The 13,899-nt window shown below is 45.1% G+C and overlaps 4 protein-coding genes across 4 annotated transcripts; 1 reads left to right on the forward strand and 3 right to left on the reverse strand.

The window, feature by feature from the left end:
* Positions 1 to 5,720: 5,720 nt before the first annotated feature.
* Positions 5,721 to 7,835, reverse strand: N7447_009139 (uncharacterized protein; the record flags this gene model as incomplete). Its single annotated transcript, XM_057233401.1, has 3 exons — positions 7,790 to 7,835; positions 6,247 to 7,687; positions 5,721 to 6,191 (listed from the first exon to the last, which is right to left on the reverse strand). Exons 1-3 carry the CDS (start codon positions 7,792 to 7,794, stop codon positions 5,721 to 5,723), a joined length of 1,917 nt encoding a protein of 638 aa, XP_057082943.1. The 5' UTR covers positions 7,795 to 7,835.
* Positions 7,836 to 8,413: 578 nt separating this feature from the next.
* Positions 8,414 to 9,495, reverse strand: N7447_009140 (uncharacterized protein; the record flags this gene model as incomplete). Its single annotated transcript, XM_057233402.1, has 4 exons — positions 8,414 to 8,614; positions 8,666 to 8,809; positions 8,873 to 9,079; positions 9,130 to 9,495. The coding sequence occupies 4 exons, from the start codon at positions 9,493 to 9,495 to the stop codon at positions 8,414 to 8,416; spliced, it is 918 nt and encodes a 305-aa protein (XP_057082944.1).
* A 397-nt stretch (positions 9,496 to 9,892) lies between these two features.
* N7447_009141 (putative AP-3 complex subunit delta) lies at positions 9,893 to 12,990 on the forward strand (the record flags this gene model as incomplete). The annotated part of the gene is made up of 5 exons (XM_057233403.1): positions 9,893 to 10,010; positions 10,063 to 10,259; positions 10,313 to 10,696; positions 10,762 to 10,990; positions 11,042 to 12,990. Coding segments are annotated over 5 exons (2,877 nt in total), but the record flags the coding sequence as incomplete, so codon positions are not given.
* Positions 12,991 to 13,281: 291 nt separating this feature from the next.
* N7447_009142 (RAMP4 family protein) lies at positions 13,282 to 13,626 on the reverse strand (the record flags this gene model as incomplete). The annotated part of the gene is made up of 3 exons (XM_057233404.1): positions 13,282 to 13,388; positions 13,444 to 13,573; positions 13,624 to 13,626. The coding sequence occupies 3 exons, from the start codon at positions 13,624 to 13,626 to the stop codon at positions 13,282 to 13,284; spliced, it is 240 nt and encodes a 79-aa protein (XP_057082946.1).
* Positions 13,627 to 13,899: the final 273 nt, after the last annotated feature.

A 13,899-nucleotide genomic window follows, 5' to 3' on the forward strand; every position in this document is an offset into this window, starting at 1 on the left:
CTTAGTGTGAGAGATACTCCTATAGTATAAGCCGTTTCTGCTCTTAGAGGTTAAATCTTATCGTATATATCTATAGTATAATATCCCGGATAGTCTTTAGCTTTAAAGACCCTCGTCGATAATAATAGATATCCTAAGCGGAGTTAAAGAGACGCTCCACTCCTACTCTAGTTACTAGGATTAATATAACATCCCGGGTAAGGCTTATAAGTATAGGAAACTTATGTTTATGGTCTTTCTAAAAGACCCGAGGGGAGCCTCGTACGGTCGCTAAAAGAAAGAGTTAGTGTTATATAGTAAGAAGAGAAGAGAGCACGTACGACTTTTAAGGTACCTCGTAAGCTCGTCCTATTACGGAGGCAGCGACGCTTACGGGTTTTTAAATAGTAGATTAGCGTCTATTATCGTCGTTATTAATAATACTGCGTCTAATCGTAGCCTTTCTTCTAGACGTTTCTCCTCGTACGAGGTAAAGAGAGACTTAAGACTATCACGGTAGATCCTTTTATAGTCCTTCTCTGGATTATCGGACTCCTAGTCCTTAATTAAGAAGAACTAGAGCTTATTTACTAGCGCTAGGATCGTACTAATTACGTAGAGATCGCCTTCGATACTATCTATTATAGCGTAGTACTTTAATAGCTTCTCTTACGTAGCCTTAAGCGAGGAAAGCATTAACTACTTCTAAGACACCTTCTTTCGTCGGAGTTAACGGATTAAATTTTTTAGATGATTAAAAATCCTATTATAGAAACTAAAGACTAAGTGAATACTTATATCTTTAGTCGTATAAATAACGGTTATATATTTAAAGAAGGGCTATAGGATGAATAGTAGATAATCGATTTATCGCCACTCCTCGGTATTTAGTGTAAAATAAGGCTAATCGTACTACGAGCAGAATGTGTTAAACGTCGCTTAGAGTCTCTTAGCCCGGCGAAGCATAAGATACGTTAAATTCTATCGCGTTCGTACGTCCTAGATAGGCACGAGCTTTAGCTCGTCGGGTTAAAGATTATAGAAAGCGTCGCGGCGTTAAGGGCTTACGTTAATGTAGATAGTAAGACTACGGACCTTAGATATATAGATATAAGTATGATTATCGTATAACTAGAAAGTAAGAGAACTAACCTTATTTAGTGTGTCGGTAATCTCTCGCTTTTATTATCGAGCACGTAGGGCTCGTACGTAATCCTCTTTCCACTCGAGCTCCGCGGTGTCGTTCTTTAGTGAAGCCTTTATCTTCCTAAGCAGATTATTTAGACTAAGTTAAATCATATATATAATATAAGGGACTTAGATAATTACGGACTTAGTGTTAAGCTTTAGAGCCTATATTATATCGTTAATGATAGCTATAAGCGTAGTATTATTAGACGCATTATCTATCGTAATCGTAAGCACTCGATCGAGGATTTAATGCTATTATAGAGTCCGTACGATAACCTCACTAAGGTTAGCCCCTAAATGTGTACCGGAAAGCGGCTTAAAACTAAGAAGGACTTCGTGATAGTCCTAGTTCCGATTAAGGAAATATGCTATTATCGCCATAAATGCTTACTAGAATGGCGACGTCTAGCAGTTAAGTGCTAGAGATAGCTTTACGTCTAGTGGTAGGCTTTAGAGTGTAGTTATTTAGTTTTCGGTAATAAATTCACGAAGCCTCGTACGGATTATCTTCCTAGAAGGAATAGTCGGTATCGTGGGGGCTAGTCGTGCGTACGAGATAAGATCATAGAACTCTTAATGCTTAAGGAATAGGAAAGATAAATGCGATATTATGACTAGATTTAGAAGCTTCTATTCCTAAGTACTCTGCGTGAATACTTAGGTAGGCGCTCTCTGACCCTAGTAGATTATCTATTAGTTAGTTCTAAGTAGAGAAATGAGCTTAGTTATACATACAGCTTATACGAGTAGTTTATGGATGCTTAGCCTTCCTATTCCTCGCTAGTATTATGGTCCTTTAAGATGTTTATTCATCGATAAGGTACTAGAATGTGCTAACGCTAGATATTTAAGAACCGTACGGCATCGCTTATATATCACGCCTAGCTTTCTATCCTTAGTATTAGCCACTTAATCGAAGCCTTCCTAGTAGGTTACGTGATGCCTTCTATCCTAATTAATTCGCCTTCTCCTCCTATAGTTAGTTTAAAGCCACCACTCTATAAATTCCTTACTTATATTCGCTTCGTACGATAGATATTCGTTAATCCGGTCGGGTTTAATCCGCCGAAGGTTTTCTGGTGCCGGGAGTGCTAGCTATAGAGGAATAGAGGAATTATTAAGTGTTATATTAAGTGAAGGTTAACTTAATAGAAATGGACTTAAGAAAAAAGTATCGTCCGGGATAAGATATAAGAGATCTTCTATTCCCGCCCCCTCGGCTATTAAGGAAGGATATCTATCCGAGAGTTAAGACATAATTTATAGGTAGTTTATGGGGAATCTGAAGAATAGGACTTATAGAAAGTAAATAGAAAAAAGCTATCGTACGGTGGGAATCAGTTTACCCTAGTCGCGAGAGGACGCGAAGTTAATAGATCATTATCTTACCTACTCGGGCTAAAGTTATCTCGTCCGATTAGCTAGTATAGAGGGTATATGCGGGTAAAGAGGGTCGCCCTAAGGGTCACCCTAAGGGTCAGTGAGGGTCACCCTAAGGGTCAGTGAGGGTCACCCTAAGGGTTAGTGAGGGTCACCCTCATCGACTCTCTAGTCATATTATCTTTTTTTCATAATAGAAATCGTTAAAGTCTAATAATCGAGTTCTTTAGTCTTCTTTCGTATAAGATCCAGAGTAATTAGAGGTAAGCTAAATTAGCAGAAAATTAAATAAGACTCTAATTAGTCAATTGCCTAAGATAACTTAATATTTAATGTTTATTTACATTAAAAATGAAAAGACGCTTTCTCATCGTATAATATGCACCACTATCAGTCTGCTTCAGAAATATATTTTAACTACTATACCATAAATATTTCACATTATCTATTAAAACTAACCTTTAATAAGATTTTTCTGCTCGATACTAAGAAACCTAAGGTAACGATATACGAGGTATTAGCTTATAATTTAAGTTCTTTATATTTCGAAAGTCTTTATAGTAAAAGATAAGAAAAATTTAGAGGTATACCAGAACAGCTGTAAATAACAGTATTTTAAGAAGCTGAATCATCTAATTTATACGTCCGAAATAGGAAAGGCGGGGAGAAATTATGCATTTAAGGGTCGATGAGGGTCGATGCGGGTGACCCTTAAGGGACCCTTAGAGGGTCAGAGTCAGGGTCAGGGTCGGTAAGGTTAGACCCTGACCCTCTGAGGTGCGGGTGGAGGTTCCTGATCTCGGACCCGCGGGGCGGGTGAGTGCCAGGTCTAGTCCTCCTAGGCTGTCTAGTTAAACGTTATCTGTGCTAAGGAATCCTAGTTCTAGAAGGTAGATATATTAGTAATAGTAAAGTACTAAATAAGAAAGGTATAAGTATACTAGTTATGGCCTTCATAAACTAAGTGATCCCCGACTTCTGAGTACGGTATCGAGCTACCTTAGTATAGCTAGTACCTTTAAGGTGCTTTCCTACCGTAGAGGTGCCTTAGCGTGCTATTATCCCTAATGATAGGGATTAAGGATGCTCTAAGATTACTCCATATCGCTTATACATTACCTTAGGTGCGCCATCGGAGCTATATGCGACCTAATCGAATTTATCCTAGGATTTTAACTAATACTTCGAGTCCTATCTAATCTTAGTATTACTAGGACCCCCGTATTATGTTCTAATCCACTAATCCATAAATTCTTTATTAACCATTTCGTTATAGAGAATAAATGCCTTTCTGCGGTCCGGTCCTATACGTATAAGACCTTTAGTGACTAGGAGTGGAATTAGTGGGCGTAGAAACTTAGGGTTAAATGAATCGATTATAAGCTGGCTAGTAGATGGTTCGGAAATAGTAGCGAGCTGCTCGTTCTTAGGCGTAAGGTAGGTAAGGTTAATATCACTATTATATAGAGATAATGAAAACGTGTCAGAATATTAGCTTTAAGACATAGTATTAGGGAAGGGTAGAGTTAAAGATTTTAGTAGAAGGGCCTTACGTATAGGAAGAATCTTAAAGACCCTAGTAATCTATCCTAGGGTACTATATCGCGTTTAAATGCGGGTTAATACATCGTAGTACTAAACCTCTACATAATAATAATTAGCTTATCTGATTTAGCTAGACTGCGACATCGCCCGTCCATGGGCACTAGGAAGTGTCCACGGCCCGTGGGCGTTTTGAAATTTAACGCCCATCGCCCACCATTATGCAAAATTAATGCAAAGATTACCCTATTAGGCTATTTTATGTACATAACCAGTTCTTGGCAATATCCACTTTGCCAAGAGTGCCCGCATATGTCTTGGCGACGCTAAAATGTCTCCACTTTAATGGGCATTGTCGCAGTCTAGATTTAGCTTTAGTGGGTAGAGCCCGTAGAAACCCATATAAAACCGCAGAAACCCGCGTTAATGCCTATAATAACCCGTAAACCCCGCAGTATAACCCGAATAACCCGCGGAATAACCCGCAGAAACCCGCATAAAAACCCGTAAGAACTAAGAAAATCACGAAAACTATAACACCCTGTTAAAATATATATCTATAAAATATATATTTCTAACTCCACCTATGGTTTCTAGCTTATAGTACGATAACCCTAATAAAGACGTAATTTCTAACCGCGGTTAAAAATAGTAGTATTCTTAAGGGATCTTTTAATGCATAGATAGTTTCTGACCGCGGTCAGAGATAGCAGTAGTCTTAAGGGAGTTTTTAATGCATAGATAATTTCTGACCGCGGTCAGAAATAGCAGTAGTCGAAGGGTGCCTTAGACGTATAAATAAAACCGCCGTAGATTACTGTATTTTATTAGTATAAATCAGCATTTTTATACACTTCGCCATGGCTTAATTGGGAAAATTATGCAGCCGCGGGTTTTTGCGGGAACCCGCACGGGTAACCCGCGCGGGTTACGGGGCGGGTTACGGGTTGGTCGAGTCTACCCATCGGGTTTGCGGGTTCGGGTTGCGGGTCGACTTCTCTTACCCATTCTCGGGGTTTGGCGCAGTCTAGGTAAAGGTAAAGTCGATCAAGGTAACCCGGAGGAAGAAGTCACAGCGCAGCGAGCTACGAGGAAAATGATAGAGCCAGTCGAGCTTTGACTCGCTCTACGACTAACTTCCCATCCATACATGTATTCTTAGGTTTTTTTTTTTATGATCAGGTCTCCCCATTATTATAGGTCTCGGGACGAGACCATTTCCAGTGGCGGCACCTATTATGGTCACGTCTTTGATCACGTGGCCCCAAACTTATAGCTAGCTTTGAGGGTAGACACAATAGGATCATCTTTACCATACCATAGCACTGTACCACTAGCTATCACTCTTTATCTTATATATATGACTACATTGAAACTTTAGCAAATATGACTTATCGAAAAACATATTTGGGTTGATATCAGTCTTGGGCGCAATCCAAAGTTGATGTCATATAACATACTACAGGCATTGATCATATTCGTTATCATGTTCCAAGCGGTATTAGCAAAGCAATCTTCATGCCTCTCTGTTGCCTAGAAGGTCTATGGGTATAGTGGCCAAAAAGCGACCTGAAACCAAACCAACCATCACCTCAGACCAAGCAGGGTGATCGGCGGAAAATAATTTCTCATGACGCAGGAGCAGGTGCTGGGGGAGGGGCATCGGGCTTCTTTTCCACTTTAAGACCCCCTTTGCCTCCCCGGCGATTGGTACCACCTAACATCCACATCGCGAAACTTCCGGGGGCATCTGGTCCCCTAGCCTTAGCTTTTTTAGGGCCTAAAGAAAAGGTAAGCGCATGTCTCTGGGAGTGCTTGAAATCGACATTCTTACCATCTGCTTTCTTCTTCGGCTCGGCAGGTGGATCCGCAGGTTTTACCGGGGCAGGCTCTGGCGCAGGGGGAGGGTCTTCCTTTGGCTTTTCGGGAATTGGCCACATGTGCATAGTGATAGCCCAGTCAGGCTCGACCACAGTTTCCCAAACCTGTGGGAGGATAATGTCGCCGTTCGGACCAACAAGATCATAATGCCCCTCGGCCACATGAGGTCCGATGACTTCAATGTGGAGGAAAGCCTGCCGGATGAGCTCTTCCATTCCCTGTAACCAACGTTAGAATACGGAACCATATAAACAGAGTGAGCGGTTGACTTACCTTCCAGGTAGCACATAGTTCAAATGGAAAACTGAATTTTCTCCCAACAGCGTCCTTGAATTTGATAGGTTGCTTTTTCTCTGGGGGTGGCGGTGGTGGCGGCGGTTCGGCAGCTTTAGCAGCCGCTTCAGCAGCCGCTGCGGCCGCTTTGGCAGCTTCCTCCTTGGCGGCGGCGGTTGCTGCTGCTGCCGCCTCGCTGGCGGCTGCGGCCGTGGCTTTCTCCGCTTCCTCCTTGGCCTTTGCGGCATCCTCTGCTGCCTTTTTTTCAGCATCCGCTCGAGCAAGCGCTGCAGCTTCCAGGGTGATCTTCCTATCATGCGCCGTCTGTGCATCCTGAGCTGCTTTCTCGGCGGCCGCGCGTTCAATGGCCTGCTTTTTCGCAAGTTCCTTCGCTTCGCGATCCATACGATCGTCCAGAATCAACTTCTCTAGCCTCGCAATTTGCTCATCCTTGGCAGTGTCGACTGGTGGAGGAGGTGGTGGAGGAGCGGGTTCAGGGGCCGGAGCCGGGGCCGGAGCCGGAGCAGGCTCAGGAGCAGGTGCTGGAGGGGGGGATTTAGGTTCAGGTTGCGCTGGAGGGGAAGGCACTGGGGGATAGGGTGGCCAATAATGAGGAGGCATCATGCCCGGGATCGGTGCGCCGAAATAGCTGGGTTGATCTCGATAGAAGCCAGTCTGACCGTAGGCCATCAACTCGTGAGGATATCCAGGGTAGGGGGTGTGAGCACCGTGAGGACCCATCGCGTGCGGCATTGGTGGCATTGGGGGCTGCATTGGATTGTGCATCTGGGGCGGCTGGCGAGGCGCATGTCGTGGATGAAATTGGGGTTGATCGGGAAGGAAATGAGGCCCATGTTGAAATTGAGGTGGGTACCCATAAGGCGGAGCACCATAGGGATTGGGTTGGCCTGGGTGAGCAATTCTCATGAGCTCTGATGTAATCGGGGGAGGATTGTGGTGGGTAAACGGGCCATGGCCCGGTGGAGGAGCAGGGGGGTGGGGAGGGTAAGATGGACCAGAGGATTGGCTGGGGGCGTATCCAGCTGGTGGGATAGGTTGCTGCCATCCCCTCCGATCATTTCGACCAAAATTAGAAGGGTACTCGTCGGAATCGGCACTGTCGGGAGAATCTGGTGATTGTTGTCTACGGCCTCGAGGGGCGAATGACTGATGTTCTGCCATCCGTCGCGATGGTGGGCGACGGCCCGAAGCGGAGCGTGAACCGTGGGGCGGACGACTGCGGTGCGAAGTTCTTGGTCGGGAGGCTGAATCAGATGGTTTCAATTCATCCGGATATGGCAAATGCGCCCAATCATCATAATCCTGGTACTCATGACTTTCTAACTCGGAAGATGTAGGGACATGGACACCAGACGATCCCTCGTCGTCGGAGTAAGAGCGATCCGAACCGTGGGGGTCTGGATCAATGGAGATACTGAGCCTGTGGAGAGAGAGATAGAGTAAGGAGAAGGTTTCCAAAAGAAGGGGGGAGAGGGGGTAAGGATATAGGAAAGAAAAAAAAAAACACAAAACCCAAACATACGTCATAGAGACAATGAGAAGCCTCGGGGAATATAAGATATATAAATCCTCTCACTCTCTCGCATGAGCGAAGTGAGGAGGGAATACCCAGGTAGGGAACCAGAGGGTTGAAGGAGAAAGAAATGGTAGAAAAAAAGATCGCGGGGGGGGGGAACGCATGGACTATTTTTCTTCTCCTTTTTCTTCTTTTGACCTGACCTCTTTAGATATAGAGTAGAATAAAAAAAGCAAAGGAATAAAACGAATAATCCTTATTTTTTTTTTGAAAAAAAAAAGATATAAATATCTTGACAGGGATAGTCGGGATAAGATGGTAGGAGGGAAATAAGGAGTATACAAAGTATGTAGAAAATCAATCCAGGGTATATATATCATGCAGAAAAGAAAGAAAATAAAAAAATCAGAAAGAAAGAACTCCTTAATTCTCAAATATAATCTTTATTAGGCCCGTTGGGCATTTTGTGTGTGTTTTTCTTCTTTATTTTTGACACATCTGCTGCCCAAACCAAAATGCCCAATACCTCTCTCTCTCTCTCTACACACTCTTATTCTACTATGGAACACTCTAGAATGATTTGTTTTTATTAGGGTATTCTCGCCACTTAGTTTTTAAGCCGCCTAAATATTACTTCAACTGGCGATTCAGCAGTTCTTTGGCTGCAATCAGCTCACTTCGACTCGATGCCCAATGTTGGTCATCGACTGACCGTGACTCAACAATCTCGCCCAACTTTAGGAGCGCAAAGGCCTTCAATCTTTCCAGGGTCTTCTTAGGAAGTTGACCTGATACGCCTGCGTAATCATTGTCAAGCATCCGTGTTGAGGCCTGCAGGGGATTAATATGAGAAATGAGTCAACATGATGCTTGCGGACTTACCAAGGTTAACCCGTAAAATCCCCGCAAATAGTCGTCACACAGCTCAATGCTTCGACTGAAGTGCTGCACCGACCTCCCAAGGAGCCGGGATGCGTCCCCGTCGGAGGCGCAGATGTATAGCAATTCACCGAGGCGAGAATGAATCTTAAAATGTCACATCAGTAACTGTAATCAAAGATAATATAAAAAAAGAAGGGTGGATCATACATTCCAAGAGTTAGGAGCAATGAGTAAAGCCTCCTCAAGGCTAAAGATGGCTTGGGAACCCAACCCCTGTGACTGATATAAGTCGGCTAGTTCACACCAGGCTTCGGCATCGGTAGGGATTGCATCGAGGAGTTGAATAAGACCGGAGATTGCGTCAGAGGGACGGTTGAGCGAGCGCAACAACGCTACCCGGCGCTTCAAGATGGGCTGTGTGTATGGTTAGTCTATAATCCACAGTACCTGCAACCAATACTGACCACATTGACCGGACTCTGTGACAGGGTATTGTCGTATTCCTGCAGGCATTTTTCTAGCGCCGACTGATCCTTGGCGGTTGCCTCCTCGTACAGGCCCCGAAGCCCCATGATCCTTTCATTAGAGGGTCCAAATCGAAGGCTGAGGCGATTCAGACAAGTATGTGCTGACTGATCATCCCCCGTCCGAAGACAAGCCAACATAAGCTGCTCTAATCGTGCATAGTAATCTGCAGTGTCTGAAGAATTGGAGATAGTTCCAGACCCGGATTGCTGGCCAAGGATTGCTGGTGCTTGTTGAGCAAGATGAAGAGCAGAGATCAAATCCGATCCGCTGATCTCACGGATATCAGCGACAGGACCAGCCATAATAGACAGCTTCAAAAGACCTTTGTTTGTTTTTTGACCAAAAAAAGGGTTCCAAGTCTAGAGTAGGGGTGATCCAATTAGGATGTAATGGTTCAATGTCAAGAGAACAGAGTGCACCGGAGCTTGATTGGCCACAGTCCCGTGATCCCTTATCGGGGATATCCCCAAAGCCAACTCTCCACCCCGCGGAGCTCGGCTTGCATCCACTTACCATCTTTCTTTCTCTTTCCGAATTATGGCTGATCTGACAGCCCAATTTATAATGCAAGTCCAGTCTTAATAGGAGGCATCATCATTCCTCTTCCCTTGACCTGAGCTTGTGACGATAGCTCTGACAAAATGTGGGCACCCTGTTTCCACCCCAGATTTGGCCAACACTAATTTCCAGTACTCTAGGTTCGAAAAATCGCTTTATGACCTTATTAAAGGCCTCCGGGGCCACAAGGGAGGTGAAAATGAATACATCCAGAGTTCTTTGCGTGAATGCAAGGCCGAGATTAAGACACAAGACATGGGTACCAACTACTTGTTCAACTCGGTAATGGACTTGATACTGATCTTAAGTAGACAAAAAGGCTACAGCCCTCTTGAAGCTTATCTATCTTGAAATGTTTGGGTATGACATGTCATGGGCATCTTTTCACGTTCTTGAAGTCATGTCATCCGCCAAATACCTCCAGAAAAGAGTCGGGTATCTTGGAGCAGTACAGAGCTTTCGACCAGACACCGAAGTTCTGATGCTGGCAACCAACTTGCTGAAGAAGGTTTGTACTTTGCATGGCTTCAAATTCCCCTTAGTCGCTAATGCTCTTTACAGGATATCGTCACCTCCAGTATTCCCAACATGTCACTTCCTCTGATTACTTTGCCGCACATTATTACACCTCCCCTAGCAATGTCCTTGCTTCCCGATCTACTCTCGCGACTTTCACACTCAAGCCCCGTGGTGCGCAAGAAAACGATTGTCTGTCTTTATAGGCTTGCTTTAGTGTACCCCGAAGCTCTGAAGCTGGCATGGCCCAAAATAAAAGACCATTTGATGGACGATCAAGAAGATGGAAGTGTCACTACTGCAGCGATCAACGTGGTTTGTGAGCTTGGCTGGCGACGACCTCATGACTTCCTCCCTCTGGCACCTCGATTATTTGAGCTTCTGGTTGATAGTGGCAATAATTGGATGGCTATCAAAATCATCAAACTTGTTAGTCCCTTGTTTCCCTCACTTGCTGGAAAGATAATCTTCTGAGCACCCTCTGACCTTTCTAGTTTGCAACATTAACCCCGCTAGAGCCAAGGCTGACTCGAAAACTCCTGCGTCCATTGACGAATATTATCCAAACCACCTCCGCAATGTCTTTGCTCTATGAATGTATCAATGGCATAATACAAGGGGGTATTTTGGACGGCGAAGAGAATCTCCAGGAAAGGGACGAAGTTGCAACTCTGTGTGTTGGGAAATTGCGGGGTATGATAGTTATGGATAGTGACCCCAATCGTGAGTATCCTTTCGTCGCTTTAAATAACTGATCATTGACCATCGAGCCAGTCAAATATGTTGCACTTTTGGCGTTGAATCGCATTGTTGCCACGCACCCAACGTTGGTTTCCATGCAGCAGGACGTCATTATGGATTGCCTGGATGATGCGGATGTTTCTATTCGATTGCAGGCTTTAGAGCTTGCCGTTGGAATGGTCAGTAGTGATTCTCTCCAGCCAGTCGTGAATCGTCTACTAGATCAGCTGCAACAAGCCTCTATCCCTGCAGCTGAATTAGTTGATACGCCCGAAACCTCCGAAACCCCTCCAAACTCAACCTTATGGCCCAGCGACTACCAGACCGAGGTTGTTCACCGGATCCTGGATCTTTGTTCTCAAAAGAACTACTCTGAGATCGTTGATTTCGAGTGGTATGTCGCTGTGTTAGTGCAGCTAGTCAGACTTCTCCCAGCGTCGGAGAATGAAGACGATTGGGGTCATTCGAAAGAGCAAGAGGCTACACCCAATATGAGGATGAATGCTGCGCTTCGAATAGGGACGGAGATTCGCAATGTTGCTGTAAGGGTAAAAGGTGTGCGCATGGAGGCCACAAGAGCAGCCGAGTCTCTCATGTTTGTCGACAACAGATCAACCTTTTTCCCTTCGGGTTCAACTATCGGCGATGGTGTTTTAGGACCTGTCGCCTGGGTTGTCGGTGAATACGCTGAATATCTGCTGTCGCCTAATCGGACATTACTGTCACTGATTGATGTATCTAATGCATCACTCCCCCCCAGAACACTTTCCCTCTTTTTGCAAGCCATTCCAAAGGTGTTTGTTCAGGTTAGCCAGACCGGTCAACCAGGAGATCTTTGGAAAAGTGAAATGTCGCTTTTACTTGCTCGAGTCGTCGAGTTCCTCGAGGCTTTGGCGGCTCATCCTGATTTGGATGTCCAAGAGCGAGCCATCGAGTTCCTAGAAGTCCTCCGCCTAGCAGCCGAGGCATTGACTTCCGATACACAAGAAGTCCCATTTCTTCTCGCCTCGGTCATACCGAACCTATTTACAGGGCTCGAACTTAACCCTGTTGCGACAAGTGCCCAGAGGAAGGTCGTTTTGCCGGATAGCCTTCGCCTAGAGGAGGCATTCAGCCACGACCTGCCAGGACTTTTCCGCAACCTAGACAGCTCATCACCGCACGAGTTTAAGCCCTGGGAAGCATCGGACTTCTATCATCTTCCTGAACTCTCGTCCCCCAACAAGCAGACTCGTGATCTTGCACCGGTTGATCTGCAACCCCATGCGTCATATCAAAACTTCACCGGTGCCCCAGTTGAATCCCCTACTGCAGTACAAAGAAGAATGCTCGAGCGTAGGGAACGCTTCAAGGATGACCCCTTCTATATTGCTCCTTTCGGGGATTCGTCTGGCACGTCTACGCCATTCCACGAAGCCCTAAACACACCCAATGGCGAGGTCTTGGATATTGATTCAATCCCCATAGTTGACTTGAAGCTGGGAGATGAACAGCTCAGCCATGTTGATTTCGATCGCCAACGAAGTCGCCGACCCCCTGTGAGCAAATTGGTAGTTGCTGGTGATGAGACCTTTGAAACCCAAAACTCTTTGACAGATACCTCTAGGCCCAAGGGCGGTGATGACCACCATACATATAAGCGCTCTTTGCTCCAAGTTGACTCGAGCAGTCTAGGAAATTTGTCCCTGACAAAAGGGCCGTCTCCCCAAGTTCCCGCAGACGAAGGAGACATAGAAATGGCCCGAGCAATGCAACAAGTGGAGGAAGTACGATTGCGGATGCAGCGAGCATCTGAGCGAATCCAACTAGAGGGCATTCCGGCAGAAGGAACCTTGGTCAAGAAAAAGAAGAAGACGAAAAAGCACGTTGCTTCAGACCGAAATGTGGGCCCAGTGGTTCAAGACCCTACAGAGCCTGTGATGGTGAAGAAGAAGAGAAAGAAGAAGACCCAGCAACCAGAAATGCTATCGGGAGAGAATTGACTATCTTCCAGGCCGGAGTAAATCTTGCAACATGTGTGGTATTTGGCTCAAGTAATAACAGTGAGATACAATCAAATAATACAAATTTCAAAAGAAAAGAGCTCCGTGACACATGCAAACCATCTTGATGTTGACATTTGTCCCAAAATCTATCCCTTGTCCCTTGGTCCAGTGACCACTCGTGAGTAGGATACAGGGGTATGAGGGATGATCGGGTATGCTGACTCGAAGCATATCGGTTGTAAGCTAGGGTATTGGCGCAGTAGGGGGAATCATCGCTTGAAGTCCATTTTATCCCGTGAGGGGGGTAAACCATGAGATCACGGTGGACCAGAGGTCAGGAACAATTCGTAGGAGCTCTAGGAGAAGACCGCCGCAAACAACAAAAGCGAGTAACACTGGGGAATATTTAGCATGGTTCAATCGTCAATCCAACAGTGTTTCGATACATACCAACCCAGCTTGCTGAAAGGGGTGACTTTGTGTTCTTCTTCGGTTTAATTGTGCTTGGCCCTTTTCCTCTCTTCGCGGCCTCGGTTTTCGCGAATCGGTCGTTTGCTCGACGTTGCTGTGGTGTTTGTGCCTGACATGTGTTAATTATAATTCGTATGGCAGCGTAACTTTTACACCTACCATGATGGGTTAGGGGAAATATTTGAGGGAAAGATGGATGGGGAAGGGATACAAGATGTGAATATGCCGGCAAAAAAAAGGCCACGTTGTTTCTTGAGTAGACACGTTGCTCTATACACTTGGGGGAAATCACTTAGAAACCCCCCTGAAATTAAGTGGTTTCAAGGACTAATTCTATTATGGACGAGCAGAATATATTTGTACTTTAGTGTTCAGCTCAATGCATTTAACATGATCCTGATATCCTTCATCCAAAAAAGAAGAAGCTATAGACAT

Source organism: Penicillium robsamsonii (assembly GCF_028829455.1).
Source record: "Penicillium robsamsonii strain IBT 29466 chromosome Unknown utg000005l_segment0_segment0, whole genome shotgun sequence".
Taxonomy (NCBI): Eukaryota; Fungi; Ascomycota; class Eurotiomycetes; order Eurotiales; family Aspergillaceae; genus Penicillium; species Penicillium robsamsonii.